The 18,255-nt window shown below is 38.9% G+C and overlaps 1 protein-coding gene across 1 annotated transcript in view; it reads right to left on the bottom strand.

Moving 5' to 3' along the window:
* Window positions 1–14,149: 14,149 nt before the first annotated feature.
* Window positions 14,150–18,255, bottom strand: part of WDR44 (WD repeat domain 44) — an 85,504-nt gene continuing 81,398 nt past the window's right edge. The window contains exons 17-20 of the mRNA XM_028087798.2: window positions 18,122–18,237; window positions 17,119–17,246; window positions 16,430–16,564; window positions 14,150–15,269 (exon numbers count right to left, since the gene is read on the bottom strand). Of these exons, the coding sequence (XP_027943599.1) occupies window positions 15,175–15,269; window positions 16,430–16,564; window positions 17,119–17,246; window positions 18,122–18,237 (474 nt within the window). The 3' untranslated portion in view covers window positions 14,150–15,174. The remainder of the gene's footprint in view (window positions 15,270–16,429; window positions 16,565–17,118; window positions 17,247–18,121; window positions 18,238–18,255) is intronic.

The following is an 18,255-nucleotide window of genomic DNA, read 5'->3' on the forward strand; positions in this document are numbered from 1 at the left end:
TGCCACTCAATTCTTTGAACGCTTTCCAAGTATATATAAAGAACGCAGTGATCTATTATCAAAATTATCTTTTTAAAGTAAGCTCCACATCCAGCGTGGGCTTGAACTCACAACCCTGAGATCAAGAGTCGCATGCTCTGCTGAATGAGGCAGCCAGGAAGGAGCCCCAAAGGATGTACTCTTTCAATTTTGCTGTGAGCAAAGCATCAGAAACCACTTGCCTGGCCCCCAGCACCAGTATTTAGACTTGCCCCTCTGTTTGTCTCTAGGGAGTTTTTTCTACCCTGGGGCCAGTGCCTGTAGTAAGTCTTGGGATGGATGAGAAGTAGGATTTTCTCTTGCCTGTCAAGGGGAGAGACAGGCGCTCAGGAAAGGGGCGGCAGGAAAGGAGATTCTGCATGTTGCCTCTTCCTCAGACAGATGGATTTTAGGAAATCTGAGAACATATGGAAGTGGAGAATCTGGAAATCGATTCCTTTAGCACTATTTGTGCCTCTACATACCTTGGAGAGTCTTCATGGACTCTCGGAGGTATGTGTCCTTATCTTTACAATGGCTGCAACCCAGGAGTTCTAAAATTGTAGTGCTTATTGAAATGGCTTGGTGAGTTTGTAAAGAAGCAAATTACGAGGCTGTATCCTTGTGATGCTGATTCAGGAGGTTTGGAGCAGGGCCCCGGACTCTGCATTCTAAGCACACTCCCTCTCCTCCTTCCCAGATGGTGCAGGTTGTCTGTGTTTGACACTCAGGATATCCTGGGCTAGAGTACAAGATGCAGAGGACACTTTGCCTGTGGGCTGCAAGGCATACACACATACCCAACCACCTGTGGCCCTTTTTTCTTAGCTTGGGGTCTAGGGCAGGCCCCTGAATGAGGCTAAAGTAGCTGCCTAGTGGGCTCTGTGTGGCCACATTAGCCCCAGTGGAGTGAACAAAGCAATAGCAATTCATGGATGTTGGCTACTGGCAAAATCCATCCCTAAACAGCCCATCCTCCACTTTCCCCACACGTTGCTCCTTTTGTCACCGGGCAGATGACAGCTTCTCTGAGATGACTCATGTGCTGTGATGGGTCCACAGGCCAGCGGCGGGTTGTGTGTCTTTCAGGAATGGCTGTGGACTGTGTTATGCTGGTGTCAGCTTATAGTACCTGTGAGAGCCAGTCATTAAATGTGCAAGCCATTTGTTAAAGAGTCGTAGCTACAATTTAAATTGCAAAAAAAGAAAAAGAAAAAAGAAAAGTTTAAATTGCAGCACAATAAAAATATAATAAAGACGAAGGTAAAAAATACTCAGAACATGTCACTTCCTAATTATTTTCTTACCTTTTACTATCAGTTATGATCTTGCAATTATTTACATCGATCTCCTCTGTATGGAGGAAATACCACAGAAAAGCGCACTGCCTGCGGTGCTTCTGCTCAGTGCACATTAGGGTTAGGTCACTGGTTGCCTGAAAGTGGCAACGGTGAGCGTATTCACACAACAGGAATGGCAAATGCTGTAAACCAGGGCTTTCTTTTAGAGAGCCATCTGTTAAAGCACTTATCTGTGTTGGCCTTGGGCAAATCCATGGCCTTACTTGTTTGCCTCTTAGCCTTTGCCCAAATGAGTTAGCTCCTTGAACTTCCATTCCTAGCTCAGGGATTTTTTAAAACTTGAGGATCCAAACAATCTTCTAGAAAGTTTTTCAAAATAGATTCCTGACCCTCCCCACCCCACCCCCCATTTCTGACTCAGGGTGAACCAGCAGTCAGCATGTTTAACAAGCTTGCAGGTGCTTCCGAGGAAGGGGGACCAACCAGACAGACCACAATTTGAGAAGCGCTGCCCCATTGTACTGATGGGAGAGGAACTGGAAAAAGGAGAAACAAAATGTCCTGTTCTTGACATGAATGCATGAGAGCAAAATGCTTTCATGTTAATTGTTTATATTTATAAGCTTAAAATAAACCCTTTCCCTAATGGAGAAGCATGAGAGTTTGGCTGACTGAACCCTGCCTCTAATGGTTTATTCCTTTCGTTTAGTGAATGCTCATGTCAAGGCAAAAATCGAACCAATATAGTCACACATAATTTCCAATCTCTCTTCTATTATTTCAACTTTCTCCACATTGTACTGTGCAATGCAGCAGACGCAATTCAGATGGAACATTTGTTGAGCACCGCATACTTATAAGGCCCTGGGATCAATTTTCATATGCATCTATGGGTCAATCCACAATAATTAACAAGGAAGAGGAATGATTCACTCATTTTCTGTATTTATTTTGACTTGATTCCCAGGGGATTTTAAGGTATTCCACCACCTTCCAGGCCCATTGCCCCTTGGGTCTGTCCCCGCGGTTGCGGTCTCTGCAGTCTGCACCCCACTGGCCTCATAATTTGGGGTTCACTCTTACTACACACAGAGCTTAAGACCAAGTGTACCTTTCTTTTTTGCCTCATCCAAAACTCACCTTTTATTTATTTATTTATTTTAAAGATTTTATTTATTTATTTGACAGAGAGAGACACAGCGAGAGAGGGAACACAAGCAGGGGGAGAGGGAGAGGGAGAAGCAGGCTTCCCGCCGAGCAGGGAGCCCGATGTGGGGTTCGATCCCAGGACCCTGGGATCATGACCTGAGCTGAAGGCAGACGCTTAACAACTGAGCCACCCAGGCGCCCCCAAAACTCACCTTTTAGAAGACTCTCCTGATTATGGACTCTGGCTTACCTAAGTGAGATTCAATTTAAGTTCTCTTTGGCCATTATTTTAATGACTAAGTTTTACTCATATTCAACATTTTAAGAAAATCTGTTTCATTCTGGTTCTGCTTTTAGTAAAGCAGTGCTTTATTTTGTAAATAACAGGTTAGTTTCGTGGTTCACTAAAATATGTGAAATTTGTTTTGGGGTTCAGCAGATTAATACAGTTCCCTCCTGTATTTTTGGTTCCCTCTGTTTGGCCTGGTCCCAGGAGAAGCGAAGTACTGCCATCTGCTGCAATATTCCTCCCCACTCCCCCCAACTAGGGATGGTGAAAATCTAAGCCTTTGTTCTTCTAGGAATTTTAAGTCATGCTTTTGGTCTTCTTATCCAGATAATGAATAATATACACTGCAATGCTGAGTACCACCTAGGGAGACAATATTTATTGATCCTGCTGATGCATGTGTTTGGGGAAAAAACATTAGAGAAAATGCTTCTCAATATACTGATGTGGAGCACCATCAGTTGTAATTAGAAATTCTAGGGCTAGAACTCAGTCACTGATTGGGCCATTCTGGTGCCACAGGTTAGAAGTTACAATGTCAGCATCAACATAAAGACATTAAGAACAAAAGCATATGAATAAACAAACAAAAAGCAGAACCAGACCTATTAATACAGAGAACAAACTGATGGTTGCCAGAGGGGAGGGTTGGGCAAAATGGGTGAAAGGGGTGTGGGAGATACAGGCTTCCAGTTATAGAATGAACAAGTCACAGAAATAAAAGGCACAGCATAAGGAATACAGTCAATGATATTGTTATAATGATGTAATGGGACAGATGGGAGCTACACTTGTGGTGAGCAGAGCATAAGGTGTAAACTTGTCAAATCACTAAGTTGTACTCCCGAAACTAATGGAACGCTGTGTGTCACCTATATTAAAAAAAAAAAAAAAGACATTAATAGCACAATATAGCCTGACCTGTCCTGGCAGCTGGATGAGACAGGGGATGGCCTTGGCTCAGTTGGGGTTCCTAGTTGCTATGGCCCCGGCACAGCCAGCCCCAGAAGCAATTCCTATCTCCCGGAGCTGCTTTCCTTTCTTTTCTTTCTTTCTTTCTTTTTTTTTTTTTTTGAAGATTTTATTTATTTATTTGACAGAGAGAGAGAGTGAGTGAGAGAGCACAAGCAGGGGGAGTTGGAGAGGGAGAGGGAGAAGCAGATTCCCTGCTGAGCCGAGCAGAGAGCCTGATGTGGGGCTCGATCCCAGGACCCTGGGATCATGACCTGAGCCGAAGGCAGACGCTTAACCGACTGAGCCACCCAGGCGCCCCTGTCAGAATTTCTGATTAGAAAAAGAAAGGGAAACAGAGGGGCGCCTGGGTGGCTCAGTCGGTTAAGCGTCTGCCTTCGGCTCAGGTCATGATCCCAGGGTCCTGGGATCGAGCCCCCCATCGAGCCCCGCATCGGGCTCCCTGCTCGGCGGGAAGCCTGCTTCTCCCTCTCCCACTCCCCCTGCTTGTGTTCCCTCTCTTGCTGTGTCTCTATCAAATAAATAAATAAAATCTTTTAAAAAAAATTCTGACAAAGATATTTATGTCTCTATCTCTCATTGTTACTCATAGTAATAAAATACAGGTGCATCCTGAATGTTCAATAGATTGCTTAAACTGTGTCCACATGATGGAACATTTATACACCATAAAAAAAATATGGAAACTGCCCATATGTAGCATATTATTCAAATTACCTTGTATAACTGTATAAGATCTTAAAAATATACATGCATGAAGTTAAATACACTAAAATATTAGTACTGGTTATCTCCGAATTACGGTATTACAGGTGATTATTTATACTGTTTGGTATATGTCAGGTTTTCTATGATGAGCAAGTATTAAAGTAAAATAAATAAAATCTCAAGTTAAAAGGGATTTCTTATGAATTTGTGTCAGCTTATAGATCTGGTATGCCAGCAACTGATGTCTCTAATGTCTAAGCCTTGCTACTAGTCCCAGCCATCAATCAGCACACATAACTTTGCTCCCACAAATGCTGCCCCAAGTGTAATATTTTGCATGTAAATAATCCTTACAACATGGCTTCTCTATAGATTTTTACCAAATCCTCTTAAGATTTAGGTTTCTCACAAAACTGAAAGTTGAGTATACGTGTCACAGATCTTCACGTTGTTTATGTCCTTGCATTAATCTGAAGAGGCTTTATTACCAATTCTAATAGTGGGAAAGCTTTCTATTAATGAAGGGTGTTCTGATTTTTGAAGGAAAGGGCGGTGCTTTAATTATCTTTCTATCCTTTACAGTACCTAATAGAGTAGGAACTCGGAAAATATGCAATAAAATGATTGAAATAGTAATTGTAACTCTTTCATGAGTATCTAAGATCCAAAGCATACATATTATAAATGGTTCAAGGCAACCTAGGTGATTATCTGAAAATTATTTACTTTGAAATTTTTCCTGTATTGTTTTAGCCTCAACCAGCTGCTTCAAACTTGGTTCACACAGAGTTTTGAAATTCTGATGAGCTCTTTAGAAGTACATCAAAAATACATTTTGTCCGACAAATTAGGGTTACTTTTCCCATTAAATACCAAAAGTTTTTGCAGAAATTGCTAAGCTGATCTTCAAAATCACATGGAAATGCAAGTGACCCAGAAAAGCTAAAACAATTTTGAAAAGGAGAAACAAAGATGGAAGACTCATAGTTCCCAATTTCAAAAGTTATTACACAGGTGGAGTAATCAAGACAGTTTGGTACTGGAATATGGATAGGCATATAGATCAATGGAATAGAATGAGACTCCAGAAATAAACCCTTACATTATGGTCAAGTGACTTTCAACAAGGATGCCAAAACAATTCAATAGGGAAAGAATCTTTTCAAGAAATGATGCCAGAACAATTGGATATCCACATGCAAAAGAATAAAGTTGGACCCGTTCCTTGCAACATACATAAAAATTAACTCAAAACGGATCATAGACCTAAATGTAAGAGGTAAAACCATAACTTTTATAAGAAAACTGAGGAATAAATCTCTAATTGAATTTGGCAGTGGTTTGCTAGATATGACATCAAAAGCAAAAATGACAAAAGAAAAAAATCGATATAATGAAAATTAAAGACTTGTGCTTCAAAGGACACATCATAGTACATATATTTTCAAATCATATATCTGATAAGGGATTTGTATCCAGAATATATAAAGTACTCTTACAAGTCAATAAAAAAAGAAAAGTAACTCAATTTAAAAATGGGCAAAAGAGGGGCGCCTGGGTGGCTCAGTTGGTTAAGCGACTGCCTTCGGCTCAGGTCATGATCCTGGAGTCCCGGGATCGAGTCCCGCATCGGGCTCCCTGCTCAGCAGGGAGTCTGCTTCTCCCTCTGACCCTCTTCCCTCTCGTGCTCTCTATCTCTCATTCTCTCTCAAATAAATAAATAAAATCTTTAAAAAGAATGGGCAAAAGATTTGAATAGACATTTTCCCAAAGACATACAAATGCTGAGCAAGCACACAGAAAGATGCTCAACATCATTAGTCATTAGAGAAATGCAGACCAAAACCATAATGAAAATGGATTTCATATCCACTAGGATAGCTTTAATTAAAAAAATGGACAATAACCAGTGTTGATGAGGATGTGGAGAAACTGGAACCCTCACACGCTGCTAGTGGAAGCGCAAAATGGTGTAGCCATTGAAGAAAACAGCTTGGCAGGTCCTCAAAAATTAAATAAAAAGTTACCATATGACCAGCAATTCTATTCCTAGGTTCATACCCAAGAGAATTGAAAGCTGTACACCAACGTTCAAAACAAAGACGGGAAACCAGACACGTGTACAATGGAGTATTATTTGGAAATGAAATGGAATACTGATATATGATACAACATGGATGAAAATACTAAGAAAAGCCAGAGACAAAAGAACACATATTTAATGATTCCATTTTTATGAAATGTCCACAATAAGCAAACCCATGGAGACAGAAGTAGATTGGTGGGGCTGGGGCTGGAGCTGGATGAATGGAACTGGGAAGTGGGAAATGATTGCTATGGGTACAGGATTTCTTCTTGGGGTGATGAAAATATTCTAAACTTGGTGGTGATGGTTGCACAACCAAGACTTTTGAGTTGTATGCTACATGGGTAAATTTTATGTTATGTGAATTATATATCAATAAAGATGTTTAAAAGTGCATGAGAAGGAATGACTGGATTTTAGACATTTGTTTTAGTATCTGCATCTGTCTAAACACCACACACACACACACACACACACACACACACACACACACACACACACACACAGTTGACCCTTCAACGATGCAGGGGTTAGCGGTGCTGACCCCCATGCCGTCAAAAATCCACTTATTTAACTTTGGACTCCCTAAAAACTTAACTACTAATAGCCTACTGTTGGCTGGAAGCCTTACTAATAACATAAACAGTTGATTAACATTATGTTTTCAATGTTACATGTATTATATATTGTTACAGTGAAGTAAGCTAGGAAAAGGAAAACGTTAAGAAAATCATAAGGAAAATACATATATAGTACTGCATTTACTGGAAAAAAAATCTGCTTACAAGGGCACCTGGCTGGTTTGGTTGGTAAAGTATGTGACTCTTGATCTCAGGGTTGTGAGTTTAAGCCCTACACTGGGTGTAGAGATTATGTAAAAAAAAACAAAACACCTTTATTAAAGAAAAAACAATCTGCTTATAAGTGGATCTACACAGTTCAAACTTGTGTTCCCATGTTCAAGGGCCAACTGTATGTGTGTGTGTGTATAAAATGTATATTATGTATGTATATATATAATAATGTATATATATCTGTGTATATATAAACTTAGAAGCCTTGACATTCTATTTTACACTGTCACTTTCATATTTGAGATTTTTCTGTTTCAGATGGATTTCAAGTATAACTCTGAGTTCAGGGCCTGAAAAAACACCCAGAGGCTGAGTTAATTATTATTTCTAATTTCCCTGTGTTTCCTCTTCTTAGTACGATTTTATCATTTTTTAGATTCATTTTATTTTATTTTTTATTTTTATTTTTTTTAAAAGATTTTATTTGACAGAGAGAGACACAGCGAGAGAGGGAACACAAGCAGGGGGAGTGGGAGAGGGAGAAGCAGGCTTCCCGCCAAGCAGGAACCCGATGCGGGGCTCGATCCCAGGACCCTGGGATCATGACCTGAGCCGAAGGCAGACGCTTAATGACTGAGCCACCCAGGCCGCCCCTAGATTCATTTTATTTTTTTTTATTTTTTTAAAGATTTTATTTATTTATTTGACAGAGAGAGACACAGCGAGAGAGGGAACACAAGCAGGGGGTGTGGCAGAGGGAGAAGCAGGCTTCCCGCGGAGCAGGGAGCCCGATGTGGGGCTCTATCCCAGGACCCTGGGATCATGACCTGAGCCGAAGGCAGACGCTTAACGAAGGCGCCCCCCTAGATTCATTTTAAATAAAATGACTGTTGGGGCAGTGTTACGGACTGATTTATGTTGCCCCCCAAATTCATATGTTGAAGCCCTAATCCCTAAAACCTTAGAATGTGACTCTATTATATGGAGATAGGGCCTTTAAAGAGGTGATTAAATTAAAGTGAGGCCTTCAGGTGAGACTTAACCCAATTTTACTGGTGTCCTTTTAAGAAATGGAGATTAGGACATAAAGAGAGGCATCAGGGGCACAGGTGCACAGAGGGATGACCATGTGAAGAGGCAGCATGAGGGCGGCCAAGGAGAGAGGCCTAAGAAACCAAAGCTGCCAGCATCTTGATCTTAGATTTCTAACCTCCAGAACCGTGAGAAAACAAATTTTTTTGTGTTGTTGGTTTTTTTTTTTTTAAGATTTTATTTATTTATTTGACAGAGAGAGAGATGGTGAGAACAGGAACACAAGCAGGGGGAGTCGGAGAGGGAGAAGCAGGCTTCCCGCTGAGCAGGGAGCTCGATCCCAGGACCCCGGCTCATGACCTGAGCGGAAGGCAGATGCTTAATGACTGAGCCACCCAGGGACCCCCAAATTTGCGTTAAGCCACTCAGGCTGTGGTATTTTGTTATGACAGAACTAGCAAATGAATGCAGGCAGACTCATCTGCAACTGAGTTATGGGCTGTCAGGCTAGCCTCCAGGAAGATCCACAGCATGAATCCCAACAACCAATGTACTCAACTTTTAAAGTGTCCATTAGAATGGTAGCACTTCAATGCCTTTTCATCAAGAGAGAGGATTAAGTTATGCATAACTAAGTTAGAAATGACTTTCTTTGAAAGAATGGCTTTCCTATCTTTTAATGCATTACAAATTCTTCGTGTCACTAAATCGTGTATTCTCAAATGTTTGCTTTTTGACAACTCAGAATACTGCTTATATATAAGCGAAGTGTAATCAATACCCGCTTGCATGTTGAATTAGAGAAGTGGGTTTCTGGTAACCTGATATTCTTTATACATATATATAGACTTATATATTCTTTATAAATTCTTTTCTTTACATATAAATTACTTATATACACGAATATACACATATACATTCCCCTCTCCCCCCATAAATAGTTTGGCATTGAGGTAAGAAAACCAGATATGACCCCTTTAATCATGTAAACACAGTCTTAACAGAATTACATTCTTGTTTGTTTCTCCTGTTAGACTTCCTCAAGATCTTGACACAGACTAAGCAATGTTTGCTGAATGTGTGAAACCTCAGTGCAGTAACAGAACTGTAAAACTGCTTTAGGAAAATGCTAAGCATCTGAAAGCAAGGCAGGAAGTGCTCTACAGAAAAATGTCACAGCTTACATATTAAATAAAGATGGCTATGTACGTCATCAAATCCCAAATGATTTTATAAAGGGACAGATAACTTAATCTAATGATCATGTGGGTGGGGGGAAAGGTGCTCATCTAAGTAACTTTAGAAAACAGTGTTGTGACCAGAAACTATGACACCAAAGATAAAGGACTATATGTAAAAACTGTACTCCTGTTGGTAAAATTGTTTCTCATGGGGGTTTGGGTCACCAATTCTGAAACTGCTGAATGTGTTATGCTGGGATTGAATAAGTAAATGGATAGTAAATGGTGGGAGCCAGGTTTCTCACTGTTGGAGAAGGAGGTTACTGATAAGCAAGAAGAGGAAACTAGAATGACCTATGTATTAATGGATTAGTCCATTGGATTAGTCAGAGACATCGATAACTCATATTTAATATCGATAGTTACAGAGAAATATTTATAATTTGTATATACAGATATTAGCATATACACATTTATTTCTTTGCTCTGCCAGCTGAGAAAGCCTGAGACATTAATGACACCTGGTAGCAACGAGCACATCTACCACCCAGATCATGGTTTCTAATACCCTTCTCCAATAAAAGGAACCAGGGTTCCTTGATTAAATGGCTGGGGCAGAAAATATATAAGATGAGCCTGGAGCATCTTGGAGTGATAGAAAGTAAAGAAATGCTCAAAAAAAGGGATGTCAACTGGACACAGAAGGCACCTTGAAAGAATTCTTAATTGTTAAGGGCTGGAACAAATTGAACAACAAAATAATAAGAGTATTGGTTTAAAACTCAAAGCATAAAATAAATACAAGCCCATGGTAACATAAATAAAGGGTTGAGTTAATAAATAAATGAGGGAGAAGACACCTATCTCCCGCACATAACAATGCCAAATAAGTTGCATAGCTACTTGCCCCTTGAGGAGGTGGCCTTAACTCCTCTCCACCCTTTGAGTTTGGGCTGTGCTTAGTGATTCATTTCCAAAGAGCAGATTTATAGAAAGAAAGAAAAAAATAACTCTATAGTGGAGAAACCTGACAAACTACCTCAGCTAGGTGATAAGTCATGTTGATAGTACATATCCTTAATGTGATGTAATGAAAAGAGCAATTTACCTCTGTGGTCTTTCTCCCAAAGTCCATAAACCCAGTCAAATCCTGAGGAAAAACACAAACTCAAACCCAGGGACACTCAACAAAAACTGTTGTGGTTATCAAAAGCATGAAAAATCTGAAAAACCATAATGACTAAGAGGAGCCTAAGGAGACCTGACAACCACATGTAATATCATATCCTGGATGAGATCCCAGAACAGAAAAAGGACATTAGGTTAAAAACCAGTGAAATCTGAATAAAGCACACAGTTTAGTTAGTAGTAATGTACCAATGTTGGTTTTTTAATGTGAAAAATGTACCACAGTAATGTAAGACGTTAACAACAGAGAAAGTGGTATAGGAGACGACCTCTTTGCAAAGTTTCCTGAAAATCTTAAACTATTCTTTTTCTTTTAAAAAGATTTATTTATTTGAGGGTGGGGCGAAGGGGCAGAGAGAAAATCTCTAGCAGACTCCACTCCGAGCACAGCAGAGCCCGACACAGGGCTCGATCCCACAACCCCAAGATCATGACCTGAGCCAAAATCAAGTCAGGCGCTTAACCGACTGAGCCACCCAGGCGCCCCTTAATGTTCTAAAATAAAATGTTTATTTAAATTAAAAAAGCATAATATGACTAAATGCAATATGGTATTCTGTATTGGATCTTAGAACTGAAAAAGGACACTAGTGGAAAAACTGGTGCAGTTTGAATAGTCTGGACTTTACTTAATAATAATGTACTAGGGTTGGTTTCTTAGTTTTGACTAATGCACCATGGTAATCTAAGACGTTAACATTAGGGGAAACTGAGAAAGGAGTATATGGGAATTCTGTATTATCTTGCAACTTTTTTGTAAATCTAAAGTTATTCCAAAATAAAAATTTTATTTAAAAGAAAGTAATGCAGGGTAGCCGGATGTATGAGCAAACTATCTGCTGGGACCACCCTAGGTAACTTACATGATGGCATTTGGGACTCTGCGATAGATCTTTCCCTTCATGTTTACACTCCCACCTCCCTTGACCCTGCTGCATCAACCTGAATGTATTTCATGTGCATAAATCTATGCCAGAAGAGTGCCTGTGGTTAACAAAGGGAGCCTGGGTTCCCCAGGAGCACAGATGACTCAAATCTAGAGAACAAAACAGAACAAAACAAAACAGGCAAAGCTTCAGAACCGAAGGGAAGAGAGCAGTTGAGGGGAGGGGTCTATTAAGCTGGAGTCAGCTCAAAGCAAAAGACAGTTAAGATTTTTGGGGGGAAATAAGACAAAGATTTCAGGCTGGGAGGAGAGGACCAGAGACGAGGGAAAATGTCGCCACGGTGGGTAATCCGTTTTCTCTGCCTTACCTCTGGCTTACTTATAAACTCTGTTGCCCATATTATGCTTGCTGCTGGTAATATCAGATGAACGAAGATTGGCCTGAGATCAAGTGGCTGCCACGAGTTACTAGGAAGGGTGGAGCAGACGGGTTAGGGTTAGAAGGGGCATTTCTAGGGCCACAGCCACAAGACAGTTCCAAGCCTCTTACTTGTTTCTGTGTGCATCTTTCTCCACCAGACTGTGAGCTCTTCTGGCACAGGAATGTTGCCTTATTCTTCCCTAGTCCCAGCAGCGCTCTGTATATAGTAGGTGTTCAATGAACATTTGCTTAATGAATAAATCAGTCAGAGAGCTAGACACCAGTAAAACTGGAAAGGCCTTTCTTTTGAGAAGTTATGGGGAAACATTAAATCCCAAATAGTCTTTACCTTGAATCCCCATAGTAATTGAAGTTATTTAAAAATAGTCTAACCCTTGGAAAAGGCTGTTTTTCTTTAATTAAAAATAACTGAAATGCTTAAAAAAATATTCTGATGATTTTTTTCCACGAGTGGGGCTATCTGGCCTCTGATTCTCAAAATTACACAATTGAAATCGGGATCTGAGGGATAATATATTGTTAAACATATATTTCAAAGAATAAAAAGTCACTGCCCAGCTGTACCATTTGAAGATCAGAGAAAGTGGCATGCTAAATTATGTTGAGTCATTAATATTTTAATTCCAATTAAGGTAAATGAGAGAAAAAAAAGCTCAAAATGACTTTTCAAAAAGCTTTTTAATACACAGATGGAGAAATTGGAAAATAAGAGAATATGGTTACTTTCTTTTTTTTCAAAAGCTAGGTTTATTCACTTTAATAGATTGTTCACTGCTCTAAGATGGTAAGATTGTACTTAACTTTTTTTTTTAACTATTAAAGTGTTCTCTTTTCTGAAGAGGTGATGGTAGATGGTTTGAAGTGTCAAGTTGGCAAAAAAAAAAAAAAAAGTTGGTGCCTTATGTCAATCCCTAAAAGGCTATTCATCAATGAAATCTCAGATGTCTAGAAGGCACTTCTATATACTTTTTTATGGGGGAAGAGGGTCTAGTGGGCACCCAGGGATTTGGGAAAGGCAGTGAGAAATGTACATTTGTTGAGAACACTTACCTGCTAGGCACCAAGCTTTATACATACATGATTTCTCAGTAAATCTTTATAATTTCAGTTAGGTGTTCTCATATTATACACAAGGAAATGGAAATTAATACAGGATAAATAACTTATCCAAAAAATGTACTAATAGAGGGGCCAAATCTAAGTTCATCTGATTCTACAATCTGCGCTCTTTCTTCCACACCACATATTATAGTGAGTTTCTAATACTCATTTTAGGGAGAAATATTAATCAGTTTTTCTTAGTATACACCTTGATTCTATGTTTTGAAATTCACCTTCTGACTTGTAAATCTGCGTGACAGCAAACATTTTAAAAACTAAACTTAGAAATGTTAGTATTATTCTTTCAAACTTGCATCCCAACTATTTTTTGCCTTTTGGTTCCGGAAACCGCATAAAACCCGTCAGGAAATATTCATATGGCAATGCCCCAATTATCCGCAACCGAAATGATTAGCACCACAGCAGACTCTAAGTCTTCAGGCAGCAGTCATTGAAAGCCAAGCTGCCTCAAAAAGTTGAAGACATCAAATTCTCTGAAAACTAGATCAATCCATTTGCCAGCCAGATCTTGAGACTAAAGAAACAGACTGGTTACAGAGCCAATGGCTTAACAACTCCATGTGTCAGGTAGGGTACAGAAGAGCAAGCAGAGAGTGGGGAGAGCACAGCACTGGCAAGAGGAGGAAAGCAGCATAGGGGTGAAACCAAGGCAAACAATACGTAATGAACTAGAATATCCAGAACACTCCAAGACCATGCTGATTAATAAGGATATGATCATGGCTTCCCAGCTTCTCACTCAGATACCGAAAACAAATGCAGTAAAGAACACATAAGCACACAGATGAACTCTTAGCAGTGTTCATTTTAGAATTAGAAAAAAATTTTTTCTTAAAGGCATGTGGCTAATGCATTATAACTTAGGGGTCCAAAATCTGGTCTTCTGCTTGCTAAAAATCAAAGTATAAAACAAGACTTTGTTTTTCTTACATTCCTCAGTTTACCAAAGTCATGTGAAAATAAAGTCACATATTTAACAAGTGTTTGGCGACCAACTTTTAATAATACATATTCAATTTTCAGAAACATATGCTAATAACCATCAACAACATGATCAGGGTTCCATTGCCCCCGATGTTATTTCATTGGTACATTATATCAATATTTACAAAGGCTTTCAAATTCAACAACACAAAACAAAACAGCTTAATTTTTAAAACTACAATGCTTTAAAAAAATGTAAACAGTTCATTTTTACATTATTGTAAAAAAGAAGACTCACTCCTTAATGTGGCTTAATTTTTTTAAGTGAGCAAAGCCTGGTGCTCATGGATAAAGAATGAAAAGAATTCTTTACATAGAAACATTGTGCTCCAGTGTGGCAAAAAAAAAAAAAAAAGAAAAGAAAAAAAAGAAAGAAAAACAAGAAAAGGGAGAAAGAAAAGAAAGAAAGATTATATATACATACAAAGAAAAGAATCTTAAGTCCACAATTTAGACCAAAAAAAAAATCTTGTCCCCAAATTGAGAAATTTATAAAAACCATTTACACATGGTTGTTGACCTATTGAAAACCTGTATAACATTTTCAAAACAGTAACTCAGTCAATACCACTTTTCTGAAAAATGAAGTTTTGTGCAAAAAAAATCATTTAAGCTAGAAACAAGACTCACCCCTCCCTGTATGAGGCCAAAAGGGCCACTGAAATAATTTAACTCTGTTAGATTTAGTGCATGTAACCAAAAGGCACACACATGTGATTAATATATTAATATATTTTCATGCAGAAACCTGTGCATGTTCACAATTATATAACAAAAACACAAATATAACAAAACATAAAGCCTAATGTTTGGCAATGTTATTCTAGCCACATTTCTGTCTATCAGTCCAGGGTTTATAGATCATTAACACTGCCGCTCAAAAAATATATTATATTTGAACAACTTCCAGTAAAAATTAAAAAAAAAAAAAGGATGTTAGCCTGAAACACTATAATATACTTTTTTCAGTTCTAATACATATAGAAACTTACTGATATTTTTATTTTAAATGTCATTTCAAATTAAGATACATTTTTCCTTTTGTTAATAAACACTTTGATTGCTCCAGTGAAGTCAGCAGAAAGAAGAACTTCTGTATTATCTGTCTTCATAATACCTTAAAAGCATAAAAAAAAGTTTTGAGTTGAATATAAAGCCTGCTGTTGTGTCACATGCCAATGATCCTACACCTTTCCCCCCAGTTTTCAGTTCCCCAAGATTTTTTGTTTTTAAGTAATCTCTACACCCAAAGTGGGGCTCAAACTCACAACCCCAAGATCAAGAGTCGCACACTCCCTTGACCGAGCCAGCCAGGTGCCCCTCAGTCTCTTTTTTTCAGCTTGCTCCTACGTAATCCTTTCATTCTCCGGTACTCTCCTCCTCTCTGAGGCTTACTTCCACTTACTGTGTCTTAGCCGGTCTTTCCCTGGCTTGGGGAGTTTGTGGCAAGAAGAAAAGGACACTACTTCCATTTGGTTTAATTCATTTGTTCAACACATGCTTATTAGGACCAACTATATGCAGGCAAGCACTGGCATTACAACAATATATAGGACATAAGTCTCTGTCCTCAGAATGACAGTCTATGAGAAGACAGATAATAAAGAAATTTTGTATTTGTTATGTCTTGTTTGCATTTCTCCAAGGGGAACAACTGCCCATAAAAATAAATGAACTTCTGGGGCACCTGCGTGGCTCAGTCGATTTAAGTGTCTGCCTTCAGCTCAGGTCATGATTGGATCAAGTCCCACACTGGGCTCCCTGCTCAGCGGGAGTCTGCTTCTTCTCCCTCTACCCTTCACCCCCTGCTCATGATCTCTCTCTCTCTCTCTCTCAAATAAAATCTTAAAAAAAAAAAATAATAATAGGGGCACCTGGGTGGCTCAGTTGGTTAAGTGTCTGTGTTCAGCTCAGGTCATGATCCCAGGGTCCTGGGATGGAGCACTCATCAGGCTCCCTGCTCAGTGGGGAGTCTGTTTTCAACCTCTGCCTCCCCCACCCCCGCTTGTGCTCTCTCTCAAATAAATAAATAAAACCTTAAAAAAAAAAAGAACTTTCAAATTTTTCATTTTTAATTCGAAGGTAGATTTAAATGAAGTAAAACTTGCAAGAAATAGGTTACTGAAATGTTTAGAAAGGGATACTCACAACAATTATGTTGTAAACAAGAAATATTCTTCATACACATGAAAACCTCACAATACCCAATGTAGGTCAATGAGGCTACTAAGTGCTGACTAGAAAAAAATGTAGGTCAAATAAAATATGAGTACCTACCAGAGGGCATGGTATCCAAAACTTCAGCATCTTCACCTTTTTCATTCCCTTCTGATTTTTCAGATTGTACATCCAAAGACAACATCAAACTTGGGTTTGGAGCAAAGATGGCTGATGTAACAACTGCATTATGTGCTGGGGAAAAAAAATTTACTTCAGGATAACTAATAAATTTGATTCTAAACATCAAGACAGAAAGTATCATATGCAAAAAATACAATAGTGTATGTTATAAGCTAATATCCTTTAAAATTAACACATAAGTAATTAAGAACTATTTAAAATCCAAAAATTTATGGTAAAAAAAAAATACTACATATAGGCATACCTCAGAGATATTGCAGGTTTTGTTCCAGATCATTGTAAAAAAGCGGATATTGCAATAAAGCAAGTCAAATGCATTTTTGTTTCCCAGTGCATGTATAAAAATTATGTCTATGCTATGCTGTAGTCAATTAGTGTGCAATAGAATTAGGTCTACAAAAACAATGTACACACCTTAATTAAAATGAGGTATGCCTGTACAAGTTCTTCCTTCGTACAGAAAAATCAAAGCCAAATACAAAGCAAGAGCGGTTATAACTGCCAAACTGTCTGTCTGAAATAATGCCTATACAAATTTACTTGTGATACATCTCCACATTAACTCTATTCACTTAGAAGACACACAGAAGTGGGCATTTACTTACCTTTAATACCTTCCCAAAAATCATTACGATCTCTCCTGACTGAAGTAAACTTGCTGAGGTCATGATAAGTACTCCAGATATAAACATACTTATCTTCTGAGCCACTAACAAGGTAACTAAAATCATGGCTAAATTTGGGAAAGAAAGAAAAAAAAAATCAGTTTTGGGATTTTTTTTTTTTTTTTTTTAGGTTTCCCTCTATCAGCACTTCCTGCTTTAAAATACATAAGGAAACACCCAAGAGAGCTTGTTGACATACAGACTCCTAGTCTCACTCCAGAGGTTCTGGACATGCAGGTCTGCCATGGAGCCCAGAGGCACAAGGATGTTCATTAAAGCTCGAGACAACTGTGCTGCTAGTTAACCCACACAGGGAGAAACGCCTACTTAAGAGATGAAAGAGAGAAGCAGAACACATTACCAATTACATTTCTCAGGAATTACTGGGTAACGCAAGCAGAAAGGAGGACCGTTAAGAACAGGGCCGAATGAAAGAGGGCTCTAAGGAAGAGGAGGCAGCTATTTCAGGAGAGCTTGCAGACCCCAAATTAAGAGTTCAAATAATAACGTTATGTAAAGGGGTGACTACAGGATACCGTACTTTAGGATGTTAAAATGCTTTATGAGCTTCAGTACCTAAAAGGATAAAGACCACGGGTGGGTGGCAGGTAAGTTTCCTCTTAGAAAGCTGACACAGAAGTACAAAAGCACGAATGCTGGAGAGCCGGGAGTGAGTCTTCTAATCCCAGCTCTGCAACTACCAGTGATTGTACTTCATTTTCTGAGTCTTGGTTTCTTTGTCTGCAGAATAGGGGCAATTCCAACTCTGTCTACTAAACAGGTGGATAAGGTAAGTACTGCATGATGATAACGTGAGCAATCAGTTGTAAAAGTGCAAAGAAACGAAAAACACCCTATAAACATAAGGCATAGATCAAAGAAAATACGGGAGTAGAGGAGAAATATTCTGATCTCCTTTGGGAATTTCTCATTGCCAATTTACCTGAAACTTGCTTTGATCTGGCTGCTACTGTTGACATAACCCTTATACTTCATGGACAGTGACAAATCTCTAAGATCATACAGTCTGATTCTGGAGTCATTTGAGGTTACCAGTATCTAAAAAGAAATCAAAAG

The sequence above is a fragment of the Eumetopias jubatus genome, unplaced genomic scaffold (assembly GCF_037043125.1).
Source record: "Eumetopias jubatus isolate StellerSeaLion01/CBP00866 unplaced genomic scaffold, mEumJub1_p1.0 scaffold_11, whole genome shotgun sequence".
Classification (NCBI taxonomy): domain Eukaryota; kingdom Metazoa; phylum Chordata; class Mammalia; order Carnivora; family Otariidae; genus Eumetopias; species Eumetopias jubatus.